Below are 26,215 nucleotides of genomic sequence, written 5' to 3' on the forward strand. Positions count from 1 at the left end.
AAGGGAATTAAGAGTGTGACAGGAGAGCCATTTGAATGATCTACCATTGGTGGAAATTATTTGGAATGGGACTACCAACAAATAAGCAGGGAATTGGAAGAAGTACAGAAGACAGCGAGGCTGGACTGAAGATGTGGTTTCATGGTACAGTGCTTGACCAGCATACCCACAGCCCTGGGCACGTTCTCCACACTGCAGCATACAAAACAAAACAAAAATGAGGAGTAAGTCACAGTGGGGATTAAGAAGCCAGCAAGGCTAAGCTTATGTATATGTGTAGTGGTGTGTTCCTTAATCCCAGTGCTCAAGAGGCGGCAGGTAGATCTTTGTGAGTTTGAGGTCAGCCTGGTCTTCATAGAAAGTTCAGGCCAGCCAGGCTACATAGTGAGACCCTATCACAAAACAACAACAGTGAGCCTACAAGAAAATTGTGGTAAGATATTTGAGACAGAAGTAGCAGTTTAGGAAATAATAAGAGTCTGGATGTGGCACAGAGGAAAATAGGAACTGAGTTCCAAGGTCCTTAGAGATAAGGCACAGTGGCAGGAAGAGGTTTACTAAAAGTGATTTAAAGGGACGTAGGTAGATGTCACTTAGAGGAGCATCAGCAGCAACCACCTCAGGAACTGTGGAACATTCAAACCCTTCTTCCTGGCCTTGTGATATGGGGTGTGGACCAATGAACTGTCTCTAAGTGTAACATCCCTGAGGGATAGTGAGTTTCAGTGAAGACTAGAAACTGGAGAAAGATTCTGCAGAGATGTTGTGATTGGAGTAGAGTTGTTAGCAAACAAATAAGGATTCCAAACGCCCAAATAGAAAAGACTTTTTCTAGTATCTGTTTCTATAAATCAGAATGGAGGTTTTGGAATCCAACTGATGCTAGTGTTGGTTGCTTGAAGAAACGGGCTCCCCCAAACTATGGCCCCAATAACTAATTAGAAACAATTTCTTGCCGAGTGGTGGTGGCTCATGCCTTTAATACCAGCACTTGGGAGGCAAAAGCAGTTATATCTCAGTGAGTTCAAGGCCAGCCTGGTCTACAAAGTGAGTTCCAGGACAGCCAGGACTGTTACACAGAGAAACCCTGTCTCAAAAAACAAACAAACAAAAGGAACAATTTCTTCAGGATCATTTTCAGTCACAAACTAATTCTTCTCATTGAGTTGACAACATAGGTTCGGGGCCCCCACCCCCAGCCCCAACTGGGCATGAAATGTTCTAGAATTAGATAGTGGAGAATAGTGTTAAAAATCCAATGAATTGTACACTTTAAAGTGACTATTATATCCCAGTAGTTTTCCATCACTTAAATTCATTTCTACTTCTTCCATGTCTGCATGTGACTGTACCAGGTAGTACAGCTGGATGTAAGAGGCAACATGGTGAAACTTAATGACGGCTCTAAGATAACCTTTGAAAAATGCTTGATTGCAACGGGTGAGTACTTCTGGAGGTGGCTTTCTTTCCTGCTGGGGTAGTTCATTCAAGCTTTAGAGTCTGGCCTTCTCTTAAAAAGATACTGCAGCTCATCCTTAAGACTGCTGATTCCCAGAGTCTCTGGTGTCGATGTCTGGTTAATTTGGGTGTGTAATGTTTTTCCCTATTTCCAATTTTTTATAATAAAGTTTATTAAAAATAATCCTCTGGTAATGACATGAGGATGCTGCTCCTTTTTCCTCTGTGCATGGTGCTCAGTCTCTGACCTGAAGGATATGTAGTGGGTTGATTGCCAATTCTCCTCCAAAATCAGGAGAGGAGGTCAGCAGTTAATGAGAGTGCTATAACCATGCTAGCATGTGAGGCCTCCTGAGACGCTGGAGATACTGTGGCAGGTGGGCATAAGAACTAATCCCAGCACTCAGAAGTCTGAGGCAGAAGGATCAAAGCAGACTTGATGTGACCTGGGATCCATAGTGAGTTCCAGACCAGCCTGAGCTACATAGTAAGACCCTCTCAGAAAATTGACAGAGAGAGACAAACAGACGCCATGAAAAAAGGAACTAAGCTTTCTGGTTTAGCCAGCCATAGAGGCAAGGTCCTCTGAAAGGAGACTCAGATCTAGTTCTTAAAGGAAATTATAAGAAGCCTGCTGTGAGGCAAGCCATCTAGTCACTCCTGGGTAGTATTAGCAGCAGCGGCCACAGCCACCGCCGCTCCTGCTGTGACACCGAGCATACTTAGCCACCGTCAAAGCGGAGAGCTCCACTTACAGGGGTCGTTTGGGCTAGCTCCTGCTTCTCAGGCTAAGGGCTTTCTTATTTGCAGGAGGCACGCCAAGAAGTCTGTCTGCCATTGATAGGGCTGGAGCCGAGGTGAAGAGTAGAACGACACTTTTCAGAAAGGTAATTGCTTTAGTGTTTCCTTTGTGTTGTTTGGAAGAGGGGACACGCTTTGGTGTCCCCCAAGTACTCCCTCCAATTGGGAGATCCAAGTCCTCTATATAGCTCTTCTCTGGACTTGTTATCTAGCTTCAAGCGAGTCACTTCTCCCTGCACCTCCAATACTTCATTCCCTCAAGGGTGCTGTGCTTGTGGGAGAAAACTACATTTGGTTTTTCTTGCTTGCTATCGTTCTGACTGCCCTTCCGTAGGGGTTTTCTCTTGATGTATTTGATCCACCAGAACTCCTTGTGGTCTCTTGGCATTTTTCATTACAAGTGCTTTGTGAAGACTTTGATGCAAAAGGTCAAGTATACAAATACAAAGGAAAGGAGATTGTTTACTTCTTAACAGTATGCCTTGCTGGAATTTTCTAGCCACACACACTTAGAGATATTGGATGAAGTTTATACTGCCTTTTAAATTCTTGATTGTTGGGCTGAATAATTCTTTGTATGGGAGGCTGTCTTTTGCTTTGTAAGATGTTGGCAGCATCACTGGCTTCTCTCCACTAGAGGCCAGGAGCATCTTGTCCTGACAGCCAAAATGTCTCTAGATACTACCACATGTCCACCTTGGACTGGGAAGAAAAACTGCTACCTGTATTGACAACCACTGTTGCTGGAAGGAATGTCACAATGGAGAAAAAATTCACATTAATAACATAGAGGCTATAATTGAGCCACTTTGTACAAGATGTTATGTGCAAATGTCTGTTGTAGAAGAGTTAGAGGAAAATATTTTCTTGGATTATTATCTTGTGCTCCTTTGGGAAATCAGTGGACTAAACTGTTATGATCTCGCAGATTGGAGATTTTAGAGCCTTGGAGAAGATCTCACGGGAAGTCAAGTCAATTACAGTTATCGGTGGGGGCTTCCTTGGGAGTGAACTGGCCTGTGCTCTTGGCAGAAAGGGTGAGTATTGAGAACTGTCCTTGACTTTCTTTCTCTATTCATATATCACACATCTTGGTGCACTGTCACAAATTCCAGAAAATACATTTGCCAGGAGGAGTTCAAGGAGTTTGAACAGTGTTTATAGAATGAGGCTTGTTGGCACATGATTATAATTCTAGCACTCCGGAGGCAGAATCAGGAAGATTCTGAGTTAGATTTTAGACTGGGTTACATAGTGAGTTCAGGGCTAGCCTGGGGCTATGAAGTAAGACCCTCCCCCATTTCACCCCCCCCAAAGAAGTTTATAGAACAAAAAGCTAAGTACTGAGATCAAGACAAGGATTTCTATCTAGTTGAGTTTCTATTGCTGTGATAAATACCATGACCAAAAGCTAGTTGAGGAGGAAAGGGTTTATTTGGCTTATACTTCAATATCACTGTTCATCACTGAGGGAAGTCAGGCAGGGCAGGAACCTGGAGACAGGAGCTGATGCAGAGGCCATGGAGGACTGCTGCTTACTGGATTGTTCCCTAGCTTGCTCAGCCTGCTTTCTTATAATACTCAAGACCACCTGCCCAGGGATGCTACATCCCACAGGATGTTGGGCCCACTCATATCAATCATTAATCAAAAAATGCTCTACACACTTGCCTACATGCAATCTGATGGAGGCATTTTCTCAATTGAGGTTCCTTTTTCCAGGTAATTCTAGCTTTTGTCAAGTCAACCAAAAAAAAAAAAAAAAAGTAAAAAAAAAAAACAAAACAAAAAAACAGTCCTCCAGTGTCCAAAATGTCCCCTAAATAACTTAACAGCAGCACTTCCTTTCCTTTCCTGTACCCTCTCTGCCTAGACTGTTTAGAAATCAAATATTTAAAGAAGTGGATGAGTAAGGTGAGAGGGGCCATGCAAACTAGAGAACTATATGGATCTGTGAATTGTTGAAGTTGAAAAAAGCCAAACACTTCAATCAGAAATGTGACGGTCCCAGCTAAACAGGCCTGTAGGTTCTGGGTTGAATGTTTCATGGCCACTGTGTTTCTGTTTTCGATTATATTTATTTGTTTGTTGGTGTTGGGGTGTGATTATAGGAGTGCCCGTGCTAAACTCAAGGCATCTTCTCAGGAGGGTGATTCCTATTCAGAGCTGGAAAAGCCCTTACGTGAGCCTCAGGTGACCGGCCACATGGGTGGGTGTGCACTAAATTCATAGTTGGTAGCTTAATCCCGGGACAGCACTTCTGACACTTGCTGTCTTTGCCTTTGAATAAACTCAGCCACCAAGGCCCTCTTGCCCTAGTGCCCCGCGGGCAGGAGCTGTGGCCTGCTTGGCAGCTTTACTCTGCGGAGTTCAGTCAGGACTGACTGACTCACCCGCCTTTATCTCCCTCCTGCCTTCCTGGGATTGGCGCTTGCTTCCATAACTAGTTCTCTTTCTTCTTCCTAGCTCAAACCTCAGGCATAGAAGTGATTCAGCTCTTCCCTGAGAAAGGAAATATGGGGAAGATCCTTCCTGAATACCTCAGCAACTGGACCATGGAAAAAGTCAAGCGAGGTAGAGACTGTCCATAACTCCCCTCTTTCTTTTGAGAGTAACTAAAGGCAAAGTTGGCTTTTTTGGGAACTCCCTTGATGTAATTCCTGACATCTGGCTGAGGAAATGTTTCGCTATTGCTCAGTCAGACAGGGTCACAGGCATCCAGATTCTGAGACACCACATTCCCAGACATGCTAAAGATGGACTGACTGTATGTGAAGGCTCTTGTAGCTCCTCAAGGCTGCCTGCATCTGAAGAGAATCGATTTGACTAGAGGGCAGGTCTCAGGCTTGTGAGTTCCAACAGTCACTGGTCTCATTTTTCTCTACAGAGGGAGTGAAAGTGATGCCCAATGCAATTGTGCAATCAGTCGGGGTCAGTGGTGGCAAGTTACTCATTAAGCTGAAAGATGGAAGGAAGGTAAGGATAAAGAGACCGTGTCAGAAGGCCTGTCTTCCAGTTCTTCATTCCCATTTCCTTATTCTCATTCCCTTACTTGACATCATTGATTTGTTTTCTTAGCAGCCACCATTAACATCTCCTAATTCTCTGAATTCATCATCCCTTCATCAAAATAGGGTGGTGGGAACCAGCGTGGACACCTGTGAACTGTTTGCCCTTAGTCTCTTCCTGATTGTACTAGACCTCAGTCCTTGCTAGGGCAATAGATTTCTGTTCAGGTGATTCAGAATATGTACGGGGCTGGAGGATTCTTTGGTTTTTTTGGGGGAGGGGTTCTTTGTTTGGTTTTTTGAGACAGGGTATCTCCTTATATAGCTTTGGTGCCTGTCCTGGATCTTGCTCTGTAGATCAGGCTGGCCTCGAACTCACAGAGATCCACCTGGCTCTGCCTCCCTGCCTCCCAAGTGCTGGGATTAAAGGCGGGTGCTTCCACTGCCCGGCGTGGGCTGGGGGATTCTTATAAAAGCAGAACTTAAATCTGTTTAATGAAGGTAAGTTAACCCATGATTATTTTTAAAGCTCTAATATTGTTTTCTTTATTTTCTTTTATCTTTGTTTTGGACAGTGTTGGGAATTGAACCCAGGTCCTTGTGCATGCTACACAAGCTTTCTACCCCTGAGCTACACCCAGCCCCTTGATAGAAAAAGCCTGGGCCGGGCGTTGGTGGCGCACGCCTTTAATCCCAGCACTTGGGAGGCAGAGCCAGGCGGATCTCTGTGAGTTCGAGGCCAGCCTGGGCTACCAAGTGAGCTCCAGGAAAGGCGCAAAGCTACACAGAGAAACCCTGTCTCGGAAAAAAAAAAAAAAAAAAGAAAAAAAAAAAAAGAAAAAAAAGAAAAAGCCTGAGCTATTGGATTCCTGAGGACATTAACTTTTTGAAAGTCTAATTCTTTTTTATTTTATTTTATTTTACAATACAATTCAGTTCTACATATCAGCCACGGATTCCCTTGTTCTCCCGCCTCCCTCCCCTTCCCCCCAGCCCACCCCCTATTCTCACCTCCTCCAGGGCAAAGCCTCCCCCAAGGACTGCGATCAACCTGGTAGACTCAGTCCAGACCGGTCCAGTCCTCTCCTCCCAGACTGAGACATGTGCCCCAGCATGAGTCCCAGGTTTCAAACAGCTAACTCATGCAATGAGCACAGGACCAGGTCCCACTGCCTGGATGCCTCCCAAACAGATCAAGCCAATCGACTCTCTCACCCGTTCAGAGGACCTGATCCAGTTGGGGGCCCCTCAGCCATTGGTTCAAAAGTCTGATTCTTAATGATGTGATATTATAAGGTTTATGATAGGAATGAACATCAGTGAAAACTGCTAATTGGTAATTGACTAAATTACTTTTTTCCTTTCAGGTAGAAACTGACCACATAGTGGCAGCTGTGGGCCTAGAGCCCAATGTTGAGTTGGCCAAGACTGGTGGACTGGAAATAGACTCTGATTTTGGTGGCTTCCGGGTAAATGCAGAGCTACAAGCACGTTCTAACATCTGGGTGGTAAGTGTGCTACAGCATAACCCATTCATTGCTCCCAGCCTGTGGGTGAGTGTGGCCGTGTGCCAAAGCTCAGTAGGTATGGTAGTTTACTCCTGTAAACTCAACACTGGAGGCATGGGCAGGAGGATCACCACAAGTTCAAGGCCATCCTGGGCTTCAGAATAAGACCCATTCTCAAAAGGAAGGAAGGAAGGAAGCTAGCAAGGAAAGCCAGCTCATTAATAGAGTTTGATGGCCAGAGGAGAAGCACTAGAAACCAGTTAAGTGCTTGAATTAGAAGAGCGCATGTGGGGCTGGAGAGATGGCTCAGTGGTTAAAAGCACTGACTGCTCTTCCAAAGGTCCTGAGTTCAATTCCCAGCAACCACATGGGGGCTCACAATCACCTTTAATGAGATCTGGTGCCCTCTTCTGGCCTGCAGGGACAAGAATACCGCATACATAATAAATAAATAAATAAATAAATAAATAAATAAATAAATAAATAAATAAATAAATAAATCTTAAAAAAAACATTTATAAAGAAGAAGAGCGCATGTGGCACCCTCTGCAAGCTATGGGAGAGTAAAAGGAGCAACATGTATGGCTGTAGGAATAGAACTCATAATAATTCAGCTGGGCACGAACACAGCTCACAGACACACCTCCTGTTGCAGACGATGTAGGATGAAGTAGTTTTCTAATGTGCTCCCTGGAAAGGAAAGTGCCTATTTTCATTTTCCTTGAGTCCTTCCTATTTTCAGCTATTTTTAAAACCTATTATGACAAAACCAAGACTTGAACATGTAGGAACTATGAGGTAATTTCCCCATTGCTAGAACATTGCGATGTATTGTGTTTGGTTATGGATTCTGAAACTAAGGCCATAGGTGCCGTGAAAGGGTATTTTCCTCCACTGAAGTCTCAATGTCTGGGGTTTTTTCTTGGCCTATTGTACCATGTATTCAATGCAGAAAACACCGACAAGAAGGAGAAAAGGGGGCCAGTCACCTGTAGCAACGAGGAATGTTTTAGTTATTTCCTTCCCTTTGTTTTCTTGAACATAAAGGTCTTTCCCCCTTTGTTTTATGTGGTTATGGTGAGCTACTATATATAAACATTTGTATTCTGCTACATCTCACTTAACATTATAAAAGGAAGCCTTTCCTTGTTGCTTCAGACTCTGTAAACAGTTGAATGATTACATAATATCCCATTAAATAGACTTCATAGTTTACTTTGCTGTTGTTCACTTATTGGATTTTTAGGTTGCTTTGGGGGCATCTGAATAGCTGTGAAAATGAACAAGCGTTAGAGAGCCCTGTTTACCCCTAGCTGAGGGTTCTCTGAGACACTTAGCTTGTTGAATCTATGCCTCTTCTAGGGTACAGTACTTGTTTACATTGCCCTGTAGTTAGGAATAATGCTGTCTCTTTCCTGTTCTACACTAGGTTCTACATACCCCATAGGAAAGGCTTGTGTCGCTTTTATCTCACCAACCCATATACAAAAAAGGCTTTTACAGGCCGGGCGTTGGTGGCGCACGCCTTTAATCCCAGCACTCGGGAGGCAGAGCCAGGCGGATCTCTGTGAGTTCGAGGCCAGCCTGGGCTACCAAGTGAGCTCCAGGAAAGGCGCAAAGCTACATGGAGAAACCCTGTCTCGAAAAAACAAAAAAAAAAAAAAAACAAAAAAAAAAAAAAAAAAAAAAAAAAAAAAAAAAAAAAAGGCTTTTACACATCATAAATACTCCGTGAAAATGTGTTGACTGACTACTGAATCATGAAAAAACAAAACAAGACAAAGCCACTTACCTTAGAAAAGATAAGAGACAGTCACATCTGAAAACTGGTTTCCACATAGAGAAGAGAATATTCTGAGTTGCGTATGGGGGTAAAGGTTTATGATCTCAGCACTAGGGAGACTGAGACAGGAGAATCATTAGTTTGAGGCCAGCATGGGCTATATAGAGAGACCCTATCTCCAAAATAATGAAAAAAATATTCTTGAATGCTCCATTGTTAAGTAGCCTGTCTGCTAGAACACAATGAGCAGAAACAGGCATGTATAAACTGAAGCAAAGAAGACTTAGGATAGTTTATGGAAGTATAGTGTCTTAGGGTTTCTATTGCTGTAAAGAGACACCATAACCATAGCACTCTTCTAAGAAAACATTTACCTGTGGTAGCTTAAATGCTACATCTTGATCCAAAGGCAACAGGAAGTGAACTGTTGGGGCTTGGATTGAGCATATATCAGACCTCAAAGCCCACCTCCACAGTGACACACTTCCTCCAACAAGGCCACACCTCCTAATAGCGCCACTCCCTTTGGGGGGCATTGTCTTTTAAGCCACCATCTATAGTGGTATCTCACTTGATTAGGAATGATTATAGCCTGTAAATGGAAAACATTACTTAACACTGCTAGGGTCCTTTGAGGCCCAAAGTTTATATTCTGCTTTTAACTTGTTTTGTTTTTTTAAAGAGTTGTTCCCATAATGCATTTGTTTCCAAAGGCAGGAGATGCTGCATGCTTCTATGATATAAAGTTGGGTCGAAGGCGAGTAGAACATCATGATCATGCTGTTGTGAGTGGAAGACTGGCTGGAGAAAATATGACTGGAGCTGCGAAGCCGTACTGGCATCAGTCAATGTTCTGGTAATAGTTCTGTGCCTTGGGGACACAACTGCTTCGAACTCTGTATTAGCGAGCTCAAAATACAGAGATTTGTATCTGCTTTATGATTTGGCTTCTTTGTAGTCAATATACCTTTCTCTAGAAGGGAAGAAGTTCCACCCCATGTCCATACCGACCCTGTGTGAGATGCATAAAATGGGTGGAAACTGCACCAGTGCTTCTGGAAAAGTACGAGTTGGAGCTCTAGTGGTTGGTTCAGAAGTACAGCAGTTAGACTGGGCAGCTGTGTATTTTAATTTTTCTTTCCCAGTTTCACTAATGGTTCCAACATACTGGGAAAAACACAGCTCATTCATGTGTAACCTTTACGATCAACAATTTGCCGGGAATGGTGGCATATACCTTTAATCCCAGCACTTGGGAAACAGAAGCAGGCAAATTTCTGTGAGTTCAAGGCCAGCCTGATCTACATAGCAAGTTCTAGACTAGCTGGGCCTATATAGTGAGACCTATTTCAATAATGTAACAAAAGCAGATCAGGATTCACAGGCCTAAAAGACAGTTATTTGAATTTAAGGAGGTTAGAATGGGCTGGGATCTAACACACTACTCTGGCCTCCATGGGCAACAGGCATGCACATGACACACAGACAACATACACGTAAGAAAACAAAACCACCTTGTCTCTAAAAGGAAGAAGAGAAAGAGGGAGGATGATTCAGTGATTGATTGATTAGTAGTAATTAGTACTGAACATTCTCAAGTCCTCGGGGCTGACCCTGTTTAGTACACTTTGATCTTGATTGATTTCACTTGGAAGATAAGGTAAGCTGGAACTGTGCCTGACTCTCATGCCACCTACTAAAGAGCTCAGGTAGAAAGACCTCAAGTTTGAGGCTAATCTGGAACAATCGAGCAAGATCCTGACTCAGATTTTAAAGGGATAGGAGTATAGCTTAGTGATAGAGAACTTAGCATGGACAGGATCCTGGGCCCAATGTCCAGTACTCTAAAAAAAATGGAAATGTGGAGTACAGAAATATAATCTTGAAGATTTCAGAAGACTAAGTTGATGCTGGAGATAACCTTTTAGGACAGTCCCACACAGTTTTATGAGGGAGTTGCTAAAAAGTGACATACGTTTCTAGGTCAGCACATACAAAACAGGGAAAAATGAGTCTATACCGTTTTCAGTTAGGGCCGAGGTACAGATTCTAAGGATTTGTTGTTTATTCTCCCCCAAAGATACAATTTAGTGATCTATTGTGGCAAAGAAGATAAAATGTGTACTAGCGGAAGGAGTATCTTAGGTTATTACCCCAAACCATAATAATGATGTGGAATAGTAAGAAAGATGTATATAGCCAGGCAGTGATGGCGCACACCTTTAATCCCATCACTCAGGAGGCAGAAGCAGGTGGATCTCTGTGAGTTCGAGGCCAGGCTGGTCTACAGAGTGAGATCCAGGACAGCCAGTGCTCCACAGAGAAACCCTGTATCAAGAGGGAAAAAAAGAAAAAAGATGTAGGTAGTAATGGGGTGCAGTGAGATAGCCCAGCAAGTAAATAGTTATTTGTTGCCAAACTTGATGACCTCGATTTAATTCCTGGGATCTACATGGTAAAGAGAACCCACTCCCACAAGTTGTCTTCTGACCTCCACATGCGCCATAACACATGCGTATATCTATTCATGCACATACAAGAAAGAAAGCATTCCAGGTGAAGGCCAAGGGTGGTACTGTTAGGTTAATGAAACTCTAGTCATTAAATTCCAAATTTCATCCAATAGGGACACATTTTAAAGCTTCAAAAAGGCAGTTTTAATGTGAGTTAAAGAAAATTAGATGAGCCGGGCGGTGGTGGCACAGGTGGCGCACGCCTTTAATCCCAGCACTCAGGAGGCAGAGCCAGGTGGATCTCTGTGAGTTCGAGGTCAGCCTGGTCTATAGAGCAAGATCCAGGAAAGGTGCAAAGCTACACAGAGAAACCCTGTCTCAAAAAAACCAAAAAAAAAGAAAGAAAGAAAGAAAGAGAGAGAGAGAGAGAGAGAGAGAGAGAGAGAGAGAGAGAGAGAGAGAGAGAGAAAGAAAGAAAGAAAGAAAGAAAGAAAGAAAGAAAGAAAGAAAGAAAGAAAGAAAGAAAGAAAGAAAGAAAGAAAGAAAGAAAGAAAAAGAAAGAAAATTAGAAGAGCAGTGGTGGTCCACGCCTTTAATCCCAGCACTCAGGAGGCAGAGGCAGGTGGATCTCTGTGAGTTCGAGGCCAGCCTGGGCTACAGGACAAGTTCCAGGTCTATAGAACAAGTTCCAGGACAGCCAAGGTTACACAGAGAACCCCTGTTTTGAAAAAAAAAAGAAAAAAGAAAAAGAAAGAAAAGAAAATTAGAGAGGATCAAAAGTAGGGAACCTGGGCCTGGTATGGTGGCTGGTGCCTATAATCCCAGCACTCAGGAGACAGAGGCAGGCAGATATCTATGACAGCCAGGGCTACACAGAGAAAGTGTATCTCAAAAACAAACAAAAAGGTGGGAACCTATTCCACCCCAAATGTTGCACGGAATAAAAACATAATAAAACTCCAAAAGTTTCAATCACTGTATGGTTATGTGTGTAGTAGCTTCTTGAGAGGAAAAATGCTGTCTGAGATAGACAATCGTCCTCCCTCGAGCTTGTCCTCAGATGTCCTGGAGACAGTAAATCTGTGTGGCATTCCTCTTATGAATCCTGGGTTATTTGACTGGCATGAAAGTACAGTGTCACGGAGGGAATGAGCTACTATGCCATTCCTTCTGGTCCTCTGACAAAATGTCCTCTTTCCTTCCATAGGAGTGATTTGGGTCCTGATGTTGGCTATGAAGCTATTGGTCTTGTGGACAGTAGTTTGCCCACGGTCGGTGTTTTTGCAAAAGCAACTGCACAAGACAACCCCAAATCTGCCACAGAACAGTCAGGTAAGGAAGTCCAAGCACTTCTCTAGGAAGAATGTTAAGAAGCAGTGTGTCTCTGTTCTCCTGAACAAGTTGGTTCTGCATGGGCCAGAGGGAGCTGGCCTTCAAAGCCTCTATATTGTGCTTTAAAAGTAACCAAACCCACCAGGCAGTGGTGGCACAGGCCGTTAATCCCAGCACACGGGAGGCACAGGCAGGTGATCTCTGTGAGTTCGAGGCCAGCCTGGTGTACCAAGACAGTTCCAGGACAGCCAGGGCTACACAGAGAACCCTCTCTCGGGGAAAAAAAAATGGTAACCAAACCCAGACTTCCATTCGTTGGTGCTCCGAGATCCTGGTCAAAGCACAGACTCCAATATTATAGGTATCCATCCTAAACAATGGGCAGCAGCCTGCTCAGTGACGCCAGTTTGTCTCTTGGGGCTGAGAAAATCTCAGTGGTGAAGCAGACCTGAATGTTTTAGTTATTTTTTCTTTATATTGCCTGCTTCATAATAATCTCAAGAACCAGGTGCGGCAACCTCTTAGGGCCTCTAGTGTCTTCTCTGGACCCTGGGAAGTAAACAATTGGCCTAAGGAGTTCTTAAGCTGACTCTAATTCCAGTTGTCAGATCTGGATGCCAGGTTTGCTTCAGATGGGAGGCACCACTCTTGGAATGGGCTTTCCTCCTACACGTATCTCTTTCATTAGCTCCTCGGCCTTATTCTATGACCTTGGCTTACATTATTTTTTTTTTATTTTTTTTTATTTTTTTTTTGCCGGATGTTTCATGGGCAAGTTAATTTTTAAGAAAGAGAAAGCAAGGCATTATCTGTAAGTTCAAGGTCCGCCTGATCCACATAAGACCCTGTCTCAGAAAAGAAAAAACAACCCCAAATTCTATGCTTTATTTTTTTGCAAACAATTTTCATGCAGATAGCTGTGTATGTGGCAAGTAGCTACTGTCCTGAATCCTTGTCCTAGTTTGCTTTCTATTTCTGTGATAAAGACCATGACCAAATGCCATTTGTGAAGGGACAGGTTGATTTGGCTTAAATGTCCTGATCACCATCCATCACTTCATGATGCCAACACAGAAACTCAAGCAGGGCAGGCACTAAAGCAGAGACCGTAGAGGAACGATGTTTATGGGCTTAACCCATGGCTTGGTTAGCCTGCCTAGACAAGGGAAGACCACCAGCCAGGGAGTGCTAACCCCCAACACTTGCTATGGGCTGGGCCCACCCACATCAATCATTAATCAGGAAAAGTGCCCCACAGACTTGCCTACAGGCCAGTCTGATGGAGGCAGATCCTGAACTGATGCTCTTCTGTCTTCCCAGATGACTCTGGTATGTATCAGATTGACAAAGAAAACTAACCAGTACAATTGCGAATGCTTCTGAGAGGAGAGATGCAAACCCTTGATAGTTTGGAAAGATCCAGATACATGGACATGTCTGTATCATAAAATGTAAATGAAGTAGAAAAGTACAAGGTCAGGTTCAGCAGTGCCCAGGAGATGGCAAGAAAGAACTTCACTTGGCCTTTGTTAATTGAAAGTGGCTAGAGAGCCGGGCGGTGGTGGCGCACGCCTTTAATCCCAGCACTCGGGAGGCAGAGGCAGGCGGATCTCTGTGAGTTCGAGGCCAGCCTGGGCTACCAAGTGAGTTCCAGGAAAGGCGCAAAGCTACACAGAGAAACCCTGTCTCGAAAAACCAAAAAAAAAAAAAAAAGAAAGTGGCTAGAGAATATGCTGAGGCATATTGGAAAACAGACTATGTAGAAGCAGCTTTAGGCTAGTTTCAAAAGGAACTTTCCAGGCTGGGGAAACAGCTCAGTTGGTAAAAGTACTTGCCTTGCAAATATGAGGTCCAGAGTTCAATCCCCAGAATCCACATTGGAAAAGGTAAGTATCGTGGCACATGAATCTAATGCCGATACTGGGGCTGCAGAACCAGGCTTGCTGGCCAGCTGGCCTAGCCTGTTGAGTTCCAAGGCATTGAGAAGGACCCTGTCTCCAAGAATAATCCTGAGGAATGACACCCAAGGCTGTCACATACACATACACATGTACCTACACACACATACAAAGACACTTGCCTTCTAGAATTTTCCAAGTTCAAAATAACTGAACTTTGGGTTTTGTATTCCTTTGTGGGGTTGGCCACAGGGACCAGTATCCGCTCGGAGAGTGAGACGGAGTCAGAAGCCTCTGAAATCCCAGTTCCGCCCAGTAGCCCTGCAGTCCCACAGGCCCCTGTTGAAGGGGAGGACTATGGCAAAGGTGTCATCTTCTACCTCAGGGACAAAGTAGTCGTGGGGATTGTGCTGTGGAATGTCTTTAACCGAATGCCAATCGCAAGGAAGGTAGGTGCCTGGCAGAGCCCTTGGGAGAAGATGGGAAGTGGGGATTGAGAGCCGTCCCTGTGACTTCACTAGGTGCCCTGAGACGCATTGTCCACCAAGGTCAGAGTGCACCTAAGCAGAACAAAGGCCTAACCTTGGCTCATGCACATTTCTTTTCAACTTGAGACTTGGCTGGGTGTTCTGAGAGTTGTCGAGCTCATTTGGGGCTAGTAGAAAGTTGTTCCCACAATCCCCTCCCAGTGTGTAACTGGAGACTAGCCCAGGCAGCCCCATTGTGTGGGCCAGGGCTGGGTGCACACGGAATGAGCTAAGAACTTTTGTTCCTCTACCCCTCAGATCATTAAGGACGGTGAGCAGCATGAAGATCTCAATGAAGTAGCCAAACTCTTCAACATTCATGAAGATTGAAGCCCTCTCCTGGAATACACATGCACTTTTCCATCCCTGACGGGGGTTGGGTGGGTAGAAGAACCTTTTTTATTTAGCATACTTTCTCTTTATGTAGGAGCAGGAATCGAACAAGCCTCTGTGAATATTTTCATCTATATAGATGCACATCACAAATTAAAATCTGATTCTTTTAAATTCAGTTGTTTTATTTTAAAGGGAGTAGGTAAAAAAAAAAGGAGGCAATGTGTGCATATCAGCAAGCTGACTGCAGCTACTAGCAAGTATATGATTCTTCTCAGCCATGTATTCAACAGTCCACATTAACCTCCTATCAGCACTCTGTAATCATGGCCCGCCATACCTCTCAGCTCACAGCACTGATCTTATTTCATGTGTATGGGTGTTTTGCCCACACATGTATCTGTGTACCACTTGTGTGCCTGGTGCCCGTGGAGGCCAGAAATGGGCAGTAGATCCCCTCGGACTGGAGTCACTTCCTGTTAGGAGCCACCACATGGGTGCTGGGAAGTGAACACTGGTTCCCTCCCCTACAAGAACAACCAGTGCTCTTAACCACTGAACCATCTCTCCAGTCCCAAAAAGGAAGATTGGGTTTCTGAGATAGGTCCTCACTGTAGTTTTTCTGGCCTAGAATTTGCTGTGTAGATGTGTTAGCTCCATGATCTGCCTACCTCAGTTTCCCAAGTGCTGACATTAAAGGTGTTTACTACTGTGCCTCACCTGACCTAATTCTTCTGTAGGCAAGTTCACTATTTCTATGAAGGCCTTCTTGACCCAACCAAGCCTAACCCTATTTATGTCTCACTAACTGACCTATGGCTTCCTGCAAGCAGGCACCATGACATTAAGGTCTTGCTCATGGCCATATATGCAGAAGCAAAAGAGCTCTGGTTCAGAATATGTGCTTAATAAATTACCATTGAATGAGTGAGCAAATAAACATAGAGAATAAACTCAGCTTTACGTTGAACAACTAGCTGCTCCAGAATTGAATTGGTCCCATAGGGGACAGAAAGAATATATAGATATAGATATATAAATATGTAGATATATAGATACAGATTGAAGTGTTTAGAAGCCAGTTGTGGTGATGGCACATGCCTATAATCTTAGCACTCAGGAGGATGAGGCAAGAGGGTTGCAGCAAGTTTGAGGCCAAACCTGGGCCATACAGTGAGATCTTGTGAAATTAAAAAAGAAAAGATGGGGGGGGGTGGAGAAATGGCTCAGAGGTTAAGAGCACTGTCTGTTCTTCCAGAGGTCCTGAGTTCAATTCCCAGCAACCACATGGTGGCTCACGACCATCTGTAATGAGATCTGGTGCCCTCTTCTGGCCTGAAGGGATACAGGCAAGCGGAACACTGTACATAATAAATAAATAAATAAATCTTTAAAAAAAAGAGAAAAAGAAAAAAAAGATCGGGAGGCAGAGCCAGGCAGATCTCTGTGAGTTCAAGGCCAGCCTGGGCTACAGAGTGAGTTCCAGGCACAAAGCTACACAGAGAAACCCTGTCTCAAAAAAAAACGGAAAAAAAAAAAAGAAAAGAACTGGAGAGATGAGTCAGTGGTTAAGGGCAATGGCTGCTCTCCCAGAGTACCTGGGTTTGTTTGATTTCCAGAACCACATGGAAGCTCACAATAGAATGTAACCCTAGTCTCAGGAAATCTAATATCTCTCTGGCTTCCATGGACACCGGGCACTCAGGTGGTGCACAGACAAACATGGAGGCAGAACACCCATGCACAGAAAAAAGTTAAAAATGAATTTCAAAATGCTTCATAAGTCAACGAAGATTTTTTTGGTATTTTAAAGTACTTAACCTCGTGTGTGTGTGTGTGTGTGTGTTACATTCTAAGCAAATAGATTACAACTGAGCTACATCCTGACCCCTTTTTGCATTTATTTGAAAACAGTCTCATGAAGTTGCCCAGGGTGACCTGGAACTCACTCTGTATTCATAGCAGGCCTTGAACTTGTAATCCTCCCGCCTTAGCCTCCTTGGTAGCTGTGATTACAGGACTATACCACAAGGCCCAACTAAATGGTGTAACATTAAAATGGAATCTCATTTTCCTAATGGTAGCCTAGTAGTAGAATGTGTGCTTAGCATATAGGCAGAACTGTGTTCAATCCTCAGCACCAAAAGTAAATAAATAAGTACAAATTTAAAGTAAAGTCTATTTCCACCAAGAGAAAATTGGTTTACTACTTCTGAGTGTCCTCTGTCCATCAGCTCAATGGTAGAGCACTTGTGTAGCGTGTGTAAGGCCCCATGTTCTATCCTTGGCACCACAGAATTGAGAATGCAGTTGTGAATATTTCTGTAAGCGGAAAATTGCTGCTTGCCTGATTTTTAAAAAACTAAAAATTAAAGGAAGTTTGCAATTGGTTTCCCTTCTGAATACTAGAATAGTCCATGTTTTGACTATAAGAATTGTGTGCATTAAGACAGATTCTTAGTATGTGGAAACAGGTTTACTGAACCATGATCCCATGCATGACATACCCAACTTGTATATAGAAACTTCTTCCGTGTCCTCTGAAATAGGAATCATTCTGCAGTAGTAACTGCTGCTTACATAGATGGGGGTAGGCCATTTCAAGTCATTTTAGAACATCACATTTTCACCGGGCGGGGGTGGCGCACGCCTTTAATCCCAGTGCTTGGGAAGCAGAGCCAGGCAGATCTCTGTGAGTTCGAGGCCAGCCTGGTCTACAGAGCGAGATCCAGGACAGGCACCAAAGCTACACAGAGAAACACTGTCTGGAAAACAACAACAACAAAAAAAAATCACATTTTCTCAGGAGGCAGAGGCAAGCAGCTCTCAGTGGGTTAGAGGCCAGCTTGGTCTACATAGCAAGATGCATGACAGTCAGGGCTACGTAGTGAGGCCTGTCTCAAAAAAAAAATCAAGTTTTGATTGGCTTTTCTGTTTACAGTTCAGTTTAGTTCTCTGGCAGCTGTTGTCTTTGCATCACTGTAGTGCAGAGAACCAAAAACTAAGTGACCTGTTCCATCTAATCAATGTCCATTGCCTTCTATGAGCGAAGTAGAGGCCATAATTGGAAAATGCATTAACATATGACTATGGCTAGGCACAGTGGTACATGGTTTTAGTCCCAGTACTCGGAGTCAGTTTTGAGGCCAGTTTGGTCTACATGGCAAGTTCTACATCAGCCTGTCCAAAAATGTACAGTAGGGCTGGGGTGATATTCAGTTATTGAAGTGCTTGACACACAAGCAGCAAGCCTGAGGACCTGGACCCCCAGAACCCATGTAAACACTAGGTAGCTATAGCAATAATTCCAGTGCTCTGGAGGTGGTGGCAGAATTTCTGGAGCGAATTAGCTAATTGATTAGCTGTGTCAGCGAGCTCTGAGTTCAACTGAGACCCTGCCCCAGTGAATATGATAGAGATACATTGAGAAAGATTCCTGACAAACCCTTAGCCTCCACATGCATGCTCATACACAGGCACACACACGTTTATACTCACATATGCAAATATGAATACTTACAAATAGCAAATACACTTGAAAAAATAAAGGAGCTGTGCATAATGGTGCACACCTTTAATCCCAGCACTCAGGAGGCAGAAGCAGGCAGTTGGAAGCCAGCCTGGTCTAAGTACTGAAATCCAGGCCAGAGAAGGTGAGATGTTACACAGTGAGATTCTATCTCAAAATGAAAGAAAAAAATGAAGTGCCTGTTTGTCATCAACACATCAATTCCAAAGTATCATAACAGTCCATGATCTCAGCTCACCCTTCCAGTCTACATTCTATCTCATGACTTTTTTTTGAGACAGACCCTAGCTGGCTAGGGACTCTTTGTAGATGAGGCTGGGGTCAAACTCTGAGATTTGCCTACCTCTGCCTCCCAAGTGCTAGGAGTTATGTGCCACCATCCCTGGCCTTTTTCATCACTTTTAATATACACACATGTGCGTACAAACACACATACACACATCTGGTTTATTATACATTCTAACTTGGCTTCACCCCTTTTGCATATGAAATGCCACACCCCTTCCCTTTCACTCTCCAAAGCCTGTTCATCTTTCAACCCAAATTAAGCCCTGCCACGAACTAGTTAGTGTCCATGTATGATTTTCCTTAGCTCTGAGTTCCAATTGTAATTATTACCTTAATGTTTATTGTTCCTTTACCTTTTCAAAATTCTTTTTTTTTGTGACAGGGTTTCTCTGTGTAGCCCTGGCTGTCCTAGAACTAGCTCTGTAGACCAGGCTGGCCTTGAACTCACAGAGATCTGCCTGCCTCTGCCTCCCGAGTGCTGGGATTAAAGTTGTGTGTACCACCCGGCTCAAAACTTCTTATTACGCTTATTTATTGTGCATATAACATGCCATGGCTTGTGTTTGAGGTCAGAAGACAACTTGCAGGACTCAGTTCTCCAGCATGTGAGCCCTGAGACTCAAACTTAGATTGCCAGGTTGACAGCAAGCACCTTGACTTCTGAACTCTCACCAGCTCTGTTCTTTGAATTTTTATCAGTTCCTGGCTACCATGTTTTATGCATGTTCAAATGGTTTAATGTGGCTTTTACATACATGCAATGGCATACACTGATCAAATCAAAACCCCTTTCTCCACTCCCACATCTCCCAGCTTTCAGTAATCATTATTCAACTTTCAGCCAGTTATTTCTAGCGTCCTCCCATCTATGATATAGAACATAGCCAGGCAGTGGTGGCGCACACCCTTAATCCCAGCACTGGAGAGGCAGAGGCAGGTGGATCTCTGAGTTCGAGGCCATCCTGGGCTACCAAGTGAGTTCCAGGACAGCCAGGGCTATGTAATAAGATTCTGTCTCAAAAAAACAAAAGAAGAGCTTAGAGAAACGGCTCAGCGGTTAAGAGTACTGTCTGCTCTTCTACATTCAGTTCCCAGCATCCACATGGCAGCTCGCAACTGTCTGTAATTCCAGCTCCAGGGCATCTGAGAGCCTCACACAGACATACAGATACAGGCAAAACACCAATGTACATGATTAAAAAAAACCTGAAAGGAAAAAAAAGAGAAATAGAACAAAACTCTTAAATTTTCTTAAATTTATTTTTATAGCTGATACATCACAAAAGTTATGAGTTATGATGTTTTGATTTTGGTTTATGTATATACATTGTAGTGGTATTTGCTCTACCCAGACCTTGGGTTATAAGGCCCAAAGGAGGCCGTGCTTCCTGCCGTTGTGACCTCTTTTTTTTTTATTTTATTATTTTTTTTAAATTTTATTATGTAAACAGTGTTCTTTCTGAAAGTTTTGCCATACGCCAGAAGAGGGCATCAGATCTCATTATAGATGGTTGTGAGCCACCATGTGGTTGCTGGGAATTGAACTCAGGACCTCTGGAAGAACAGACAGCACTCTTAAACTCTGAGCCATCTCTCCAGCCCAACCGTTATGACCTCTTATAAGGAGTTGGAGAAGAGTCACATGTTCCTTCACCCTGCTCCTGCCTGCAAGGTGGATTCACTCCCGGTCAGATCAGAACATGACATCTGCTGTCTACTCTGTTCTGTGTTCATGAGTGTATTTCCTCAATTTCTATCTTAATAAATTCTGTTACCCATTTAATAGACTTACGTGGATTGATTGTAGTAAGTGCCGCCCAACATACAAAACATGGTTAAAAAAAAAACCAAAAGGAAAAAAAAGAAACACAATAAAAACTCTTTTAATTTTTTTTAAATTAATTAATTTTTACAGCCAATACATCACAAAATTTATGAGTTGTAATATTTTGATTTTGGTTTATCTGTATATATTGCATAATTTTCAAGTGAGGGTATAGATGGTCCTTTCCCCAGCCCCCATGCTAGCTATGGAGCCAAGCCTTGGCTGCCATTGATCCATACCCTCAACCCATAGCTACTGGTCTTTATGTCATTCTAAATGAATTGCAGGCTATCCCAGAACACACACTGTCCCCCTCCACCACAAGATGGTGACCACATGCCATAACCCTGAACACCCAGGCAGAATGCGCAGAGAGTCCTTCCTTGCTTGATTGAATGATATTAGCTAACAGGTTTGGCTGTAAAGTGAGTCTCTTACAGGCTCTGATCTCTGCAATTCAGATTGTTTACGAAAAGACGTTCAAACCCCCATCCATCACGTCACCCAGGGCCATAAGTTGCCACTTACCCAGGATACATTTAATCAGCCTCGGCCATGGAAGATCCGAGTCGGATTTCTGACTTCACAGAAAAGCAGTGCCAGTTGAGGGTTAGCCTCAAGGACCAGCTCTGTCATTAGCAGGGCCATACCACAGTGCAGGACAGGGCAAGACACGCCCTGGGATGAACAGTCAGCTTTGCCAGAACACTGAGCAGCTGGAGCCCACCCTCTTGACTTCAACTCTGTTCCTTTTGCCATTTTCCAAATGCTGTCAGATGGTACCTTGGCACCTCTTAATGATGATGCTGGCCTTTGCTTGGCTACTCCTAAGGCATGACACGAGATGTCCCAATATTTTAAGACTGGCAAGACAGAACTAAGAGGAGGTTCACTTGATTGGAAAGGGGTCAGATTAAGCCTCTGTGTGAAGGATGAGATCAACACTTGGGGTTTATTTTTTATTTTTTATTTTTTGTTCTAATCAACAAGGCCTGTTTTGGAGACAGGAGACTTAGAACAGAAAGGGATGGGGGTGGGAACACACAGTGACCTACTGCAGGCTGCTTCCTTGAAGGGAAACCAGCAGCTTCTCTAGAGACCCATTTGTACAAAGGAACTCTTCCCTTCCCTTCCACAGCTACCTCTTCCCTTTCCCGCTCCTCTCAAATTTGGCCGCTGCAATAGCCCTTCTGTCCCTTTTCACTGACTCCACCCAAAACGGAGGACCCTTGCTGTCCCGGAGATGGCTGGGATTCCATCCTAATACCTCCACTCTGGGCAGAAGCAAAGTCCGGCTGGAACCAGAATAGAAGTAGGTCTGCCTCTGGCTTCGTTCCTATCAGGGAATTTCTGGTGGGCACAGACACATATACACAGTACCACACACAGATGCACACACACACAGCCCAAGCCAGAAATGACGTCTCCCTGCCTGGCTGGTTCTACATATGGGTGTGACTGGGTCATAGTACAGGGAGGGTCTAAATACTTAGATACTGGACTGCCAAACTCTGGTTGTAAACCAGAGATCATCTCAAAACAGACAGTTTAAGAAGGAAAAGTACCTCTGACACCCGGAAGCTGGCTTGGTACTGCCAGGAAAGGCCTTGTTATGGCTAGCAACTGACCTGGCATTCATAGATCCAAGTGTCCTTTTGAACATTAAGTCACAGGACATTGACATCACCCAAGGTTCTGTGTGACCATGATGAATCTAGACAAAAGAAAAAAAATGACCAAATCATTCTGGCAATGGTGGTACGCACCTTTAATCCTAGCACTCGGGAGGCAGACGCAGACTGAGTTCTAGGCCAGCCTGGTCTACAGAGTGTTATTCTGGGATGGCCAAAGCTACACAGAGAAGCCCTGTCTTGTAAACAAAAGAGACAAAAAAAAAAAAAAAAGACCAAATCCCCCTCTAGCCTGGGTAATCTGAGAGATTGTTACTTTTGTTACCAATCTTAGCTTTAGCTCGAGTCTGTCCTCCTCTTGAATAATATTTGTTAAGCAAGCCAATCCAGGCTGGGCATGGTGTTGTACACCCTTTACCTCAGCACCTGGGAAGCAGAGGCACATGGATCTGAGTTTGAGGCCGGCCTGGTCTACTAGTGAGTTCCATGGCAAACCAGGACTACTAATGAAGCTGTCTCCAAAAAAAAAAAAAAAAAAAGTCAGTCAATAAAACCAAACCTAATCATGGGATGACTTCTGATTCCTGACAGCAGCTAGTCCAGAGCAAAGCCCAGCTTCCTTAACCCATGTCCTTTCCCGCCCTTGGCACACCCTCTTAGGAGCCTCTCCATGACGCTCATCATGTGCCACCTTTCTTGCTGCAGTGAGTGGTAAACATAACCCATCCCACCATGAGGGTGTTCTCTTGGGCTTTGGCTAGAAAACACTGACAATTTGGAGACAAAAAGCTAACTCCTCAGCAGGCCAGAGACCCAGGGGAGTTTTGCCTAGTCTTAATCTTAATCACCTGACATAGTCCTCCAGGAGCCTTCGAGGTCTGCATCTCAGCTAAGGAAAGCTCAGGAGTCACATCTCCAGGCAGATTCCCATCTCGAGTGTCTTGACACTGGCTCACTACCCACAGAGAGTGCACGGGAGCAGTTAACATGGGTGTTGAATTTGGAAATAGCTGCGGGAGTGTATTCACTTGTGTAACTTTTGTTCAACCTTTTCTGACAACTGCTGCATATCACGGTGCTATGTTAAGTCCTGGAGATAAGGACATGAGTCATATATAGGCCCTGCCTTCAGTGGCTTTATAACCTGGTGGCAGACACAGACAAGGCAAAGGGACTATCAAGGGCAGCCCAGGTGCTGGGAGGATGCTGTGTGAATGTCAGATGGAAGTTCACTGCCTCTCACATTGCTTTATTGTCCTGCTTCTACTTGACTGACTGAAGCAGTTTTGTTTGCATCTGCTCTGTCATTCCCTATGACCCAAACATGGAGTAAGCTATGCTTAACAGAAGACAGAGGCTGAAGTCCTTTGGTTCAGTGTGGTTCATCTCTCTTCCCTTTCCTCCAGGCCTTCCATTCTCTTGCTTTCCTCCTGAAACCCGGCCATTCTTCCTGCCACCGCCACGGGCTTGCCTTCTCACTGTGGCTCTTCCTCTGGCTGCAGCAGCTCCTCTCTGCCTGTGTGTTTTCTGCCGAGGCAGCGGAGCACAGGGAAACCCGTGTGTGTGCATTCGAGTGTCTGGTCTATTGGCCACCACTTGCACGGCCTTGGGTGACCACTCTCCTAGGCACTGGCCTTCCCATAAACAATGTGAACATAACCCGCTAGATCACCTCTCCCCTCTGCCCTGACATCCTACATATAAAAGAAAAAAGTCGCTTCATGTCTCATTTGTCCACGGTCTTCATCACTTGTCCTTCCTGAAGCCTACAGCGGATGCTAAGAGAACCTGCCCTTCCCCACCACGACTCTGCTTCCCTTGACTGAACTAGACTCTACAGTTTTGTTGTTTTGTTTCAGAGACAGGGTCTCATTATGGCCTAGAACTTACTACTTAGATGAGGCTGGTCTGAAACTCATGGCGATCCTCCTGCCTCAGCATTCTGAGTGCCAGCATTATTGGCATAGGCATACAACTCCACACTTGGTTTTTAATCTTAGTTTCAGATTATGGTTTTTGAGTCTTTTTTAACCTAGCAAGTTACATCTGGATCTGGAAGCCCTGGAAATTGCATCCTGTCTGATTTTCCTTCCATGGAGATCCTGACAGCTTCAAACCTGGTCTCTGTGAAATATGACATCCTTTTAGCCCTTAAAGTAGTGTTTGGCTTCAAACCCAGAATCACACCCCCCCCCAAGAAAGCTGAGCGTAATTCTTCTCAGGCATGACATTGTGCATACATTCCCACCCAGCCATTTAAGAGCTTACACCTTACACAGATGGTCGGTAGAAAGCTCCCATAACCCAAGCTGGTTCTCAATTCAACGTGAATATACCATTTCAGAAAACCTCCCCCATGCCATCCATATAAGCCCAAAGCCAAGCCCTTATACCACCCTCTTGCTATTTGTCCGTGGCCATTTCCACATTGACTATGGCCTTGGCAGTACCATGCCCTGAAGTACAACGTGATACGAGAGCCAGGAAGCTTGTAAACTTCTGTACTGAGCTGTTAACCATACACATTCGCAAAAAGAAACTGCGTATAGGGAGGGGGTGTACAACCTAGTCCCATGATTTGCTAGTAAGCAATTAGGTTTTAAGGGTCATGCCTCTTGGGGCTGGAGAGATGGCTCAGTGTTAAGAGCACTCGTTGCTCTTGTAGACCAGGGTTCCATTCCCAGTACCCACATGGCTGTTTTCAACCATGTGTAAAATAAATGAAATCTTTAAATTAAAAAAAAAAAAAAAAAAAAAAAAGATCAGCCGGGTGGTGGTGGTGCATGGTGCAAGCCTTTAATCCCAGCACTTGGGAGGCACAGCCAGGAAGATCTCTGTGAGTTCGAGGCCAGCCTGGGCTACACAGCGAAACCCTGTCTGGAAAAACAAAACAAAGATCCTGCCCCTCAAGAAGGAAAGGACAAGTTTTGTGTTTCAGCTATCAGAGGTCCAGCTTGAAGCTATCACTCCTCCACACACTCGCACCCTACCTGGGCCTGAGGCTAGGCTACCTTGTTGAAAGACTATTCCAAAGCCACAGATGTGGGGTTCTGGCTTCCACCCAGTAAGACAGGCCAGTTTCCTAGCCTTCCACTATCCTCGTATAGTGGTACAAAAGGATGTGGTGAAAACCACCTCCAAGTCTCCTCCACCACAACCTGAACCTGTCCAGTACCAGGTTCCAGAAGGAACAACCAAGGTGACAGACACATCAGGCAATCATCTTGACTTGATTAATGGGCCCAGGACAGTTCAAAGCTCAGAGCACTCCAAACTGGTTCCCTTGGTGACACAAGCCTTTTTGGGCCACCCTTACCCCAGCAAGCTACATTCAATGGTACAGGGGGTTCCAATAAGACCTCAGCTTTCAAGAGAATTTCCCAGGCAACCCTGAAACTCTTAAGAGGGAAGAGGTCTGTCTCTCCAGCAATCCTCTCAGCAGGCCCTTCCCGTAGGCGGTGGTTAACTGGAAAAGGATACCTAATGGGAGTGTTGCCCAACGTTGTAAACATGCTACTGCTCTCGGGGCGGGGGGGTGGGTGGGGGGGGTGGCACCCTGTGCGCCTTAGGAGAGTGCAGCTCGGTGGGGGTGGAACAGAGTGCGGGAGGTCTCCACGTGGACGTGCTAAACACTTTGCTCCCAGCCGCCCCACGGAATGAATCCTTTCCCAGGAGCTCAGCCGCCCCTGCTAGCCTGCGGGACGAAAGGAAGGAGATGGAGGGGCGGGAGCAAGAAGGAAAGAATTGAGGCGAAGTTTCAAGGGGTGTGCCCGGCAGGGCGGAGGATTCTAGTTCTCTTGAGTCAGCGGATCGGGGGCCCAGCGTGACTTCACTGCTTCCC

General features: G+C 44.6%; 1 protein-coding gene across 2 annotated transcripts in view; it reads left to right on the forward strand.

The window, feature by feature from the left end:
• Aifm1 (apoptosis inducing factor mitochondria associated 1) overlaps positions 1–15,275 on the forward strand; it is a 40,984-nt gene extending 25,709 nt beyond the window's left edge. For both annotated transcript variants that reach the window (XM_006996633.3, XM_015989955.3), the window contains exons 7-16: positions 1,356–1,440; positions 2,269–2,345; positions 3,188–3,296; positions 4,726–4,833; positions 5,147–5,235; positions 6,635–6,775; positions 9,272–9,414; positions 12,219–12,343; positions 14,494–14,690; positions 15,027–15,275. In XM_006996633.3, coding sequence (XP_006996695.1) covers positions 1,356–1,440; positions 2,269–2,345; positions 3,188–3,296; positions 4,726–4,833; positions 5,147–5,235; positions 6,635–6,775; positions 9,272–9,414; positions 12,219–12,343; positions 14,494–14,690; positions 15,027–15,098 — 1,146 coding nt within the window. In that variant the 3' untranslated portion in view covers positions 15,099–15,275. The remainder of the gene's footprint in view (positions 1–1,355; positions 1,441–2,268; positions 2,346–3,187; positions 3,297–4,725; positions 4,834–5,146; positions 5,236–6,634; positions 6,776–9,271; positions 9,415–12,218; positions 12,344–14,493; positions 14,691–15,026) is intronic.
• Positions 15,276–26,215: the final 10,940 nt, after the last annotated feature.

The sequence above is a fragment of the Peromyscus maniculatus genome, chromosome X (assembly GCF_049852395.1).
Source record: "Peromyscus maniculatus bairdii isolate BWxNUB_F1_BW_parent chromosome X, HU_Pman_BW_mat_3.1, whole genome shotgun sequence".
Classification (NCBI taxonomy): domain Eukaryota; kingdom Metazoa; phylum Chordata; class Mammalia; order Rodentia; family Cricetidae; genus Peromyscus; species Peromyscus maniculatus.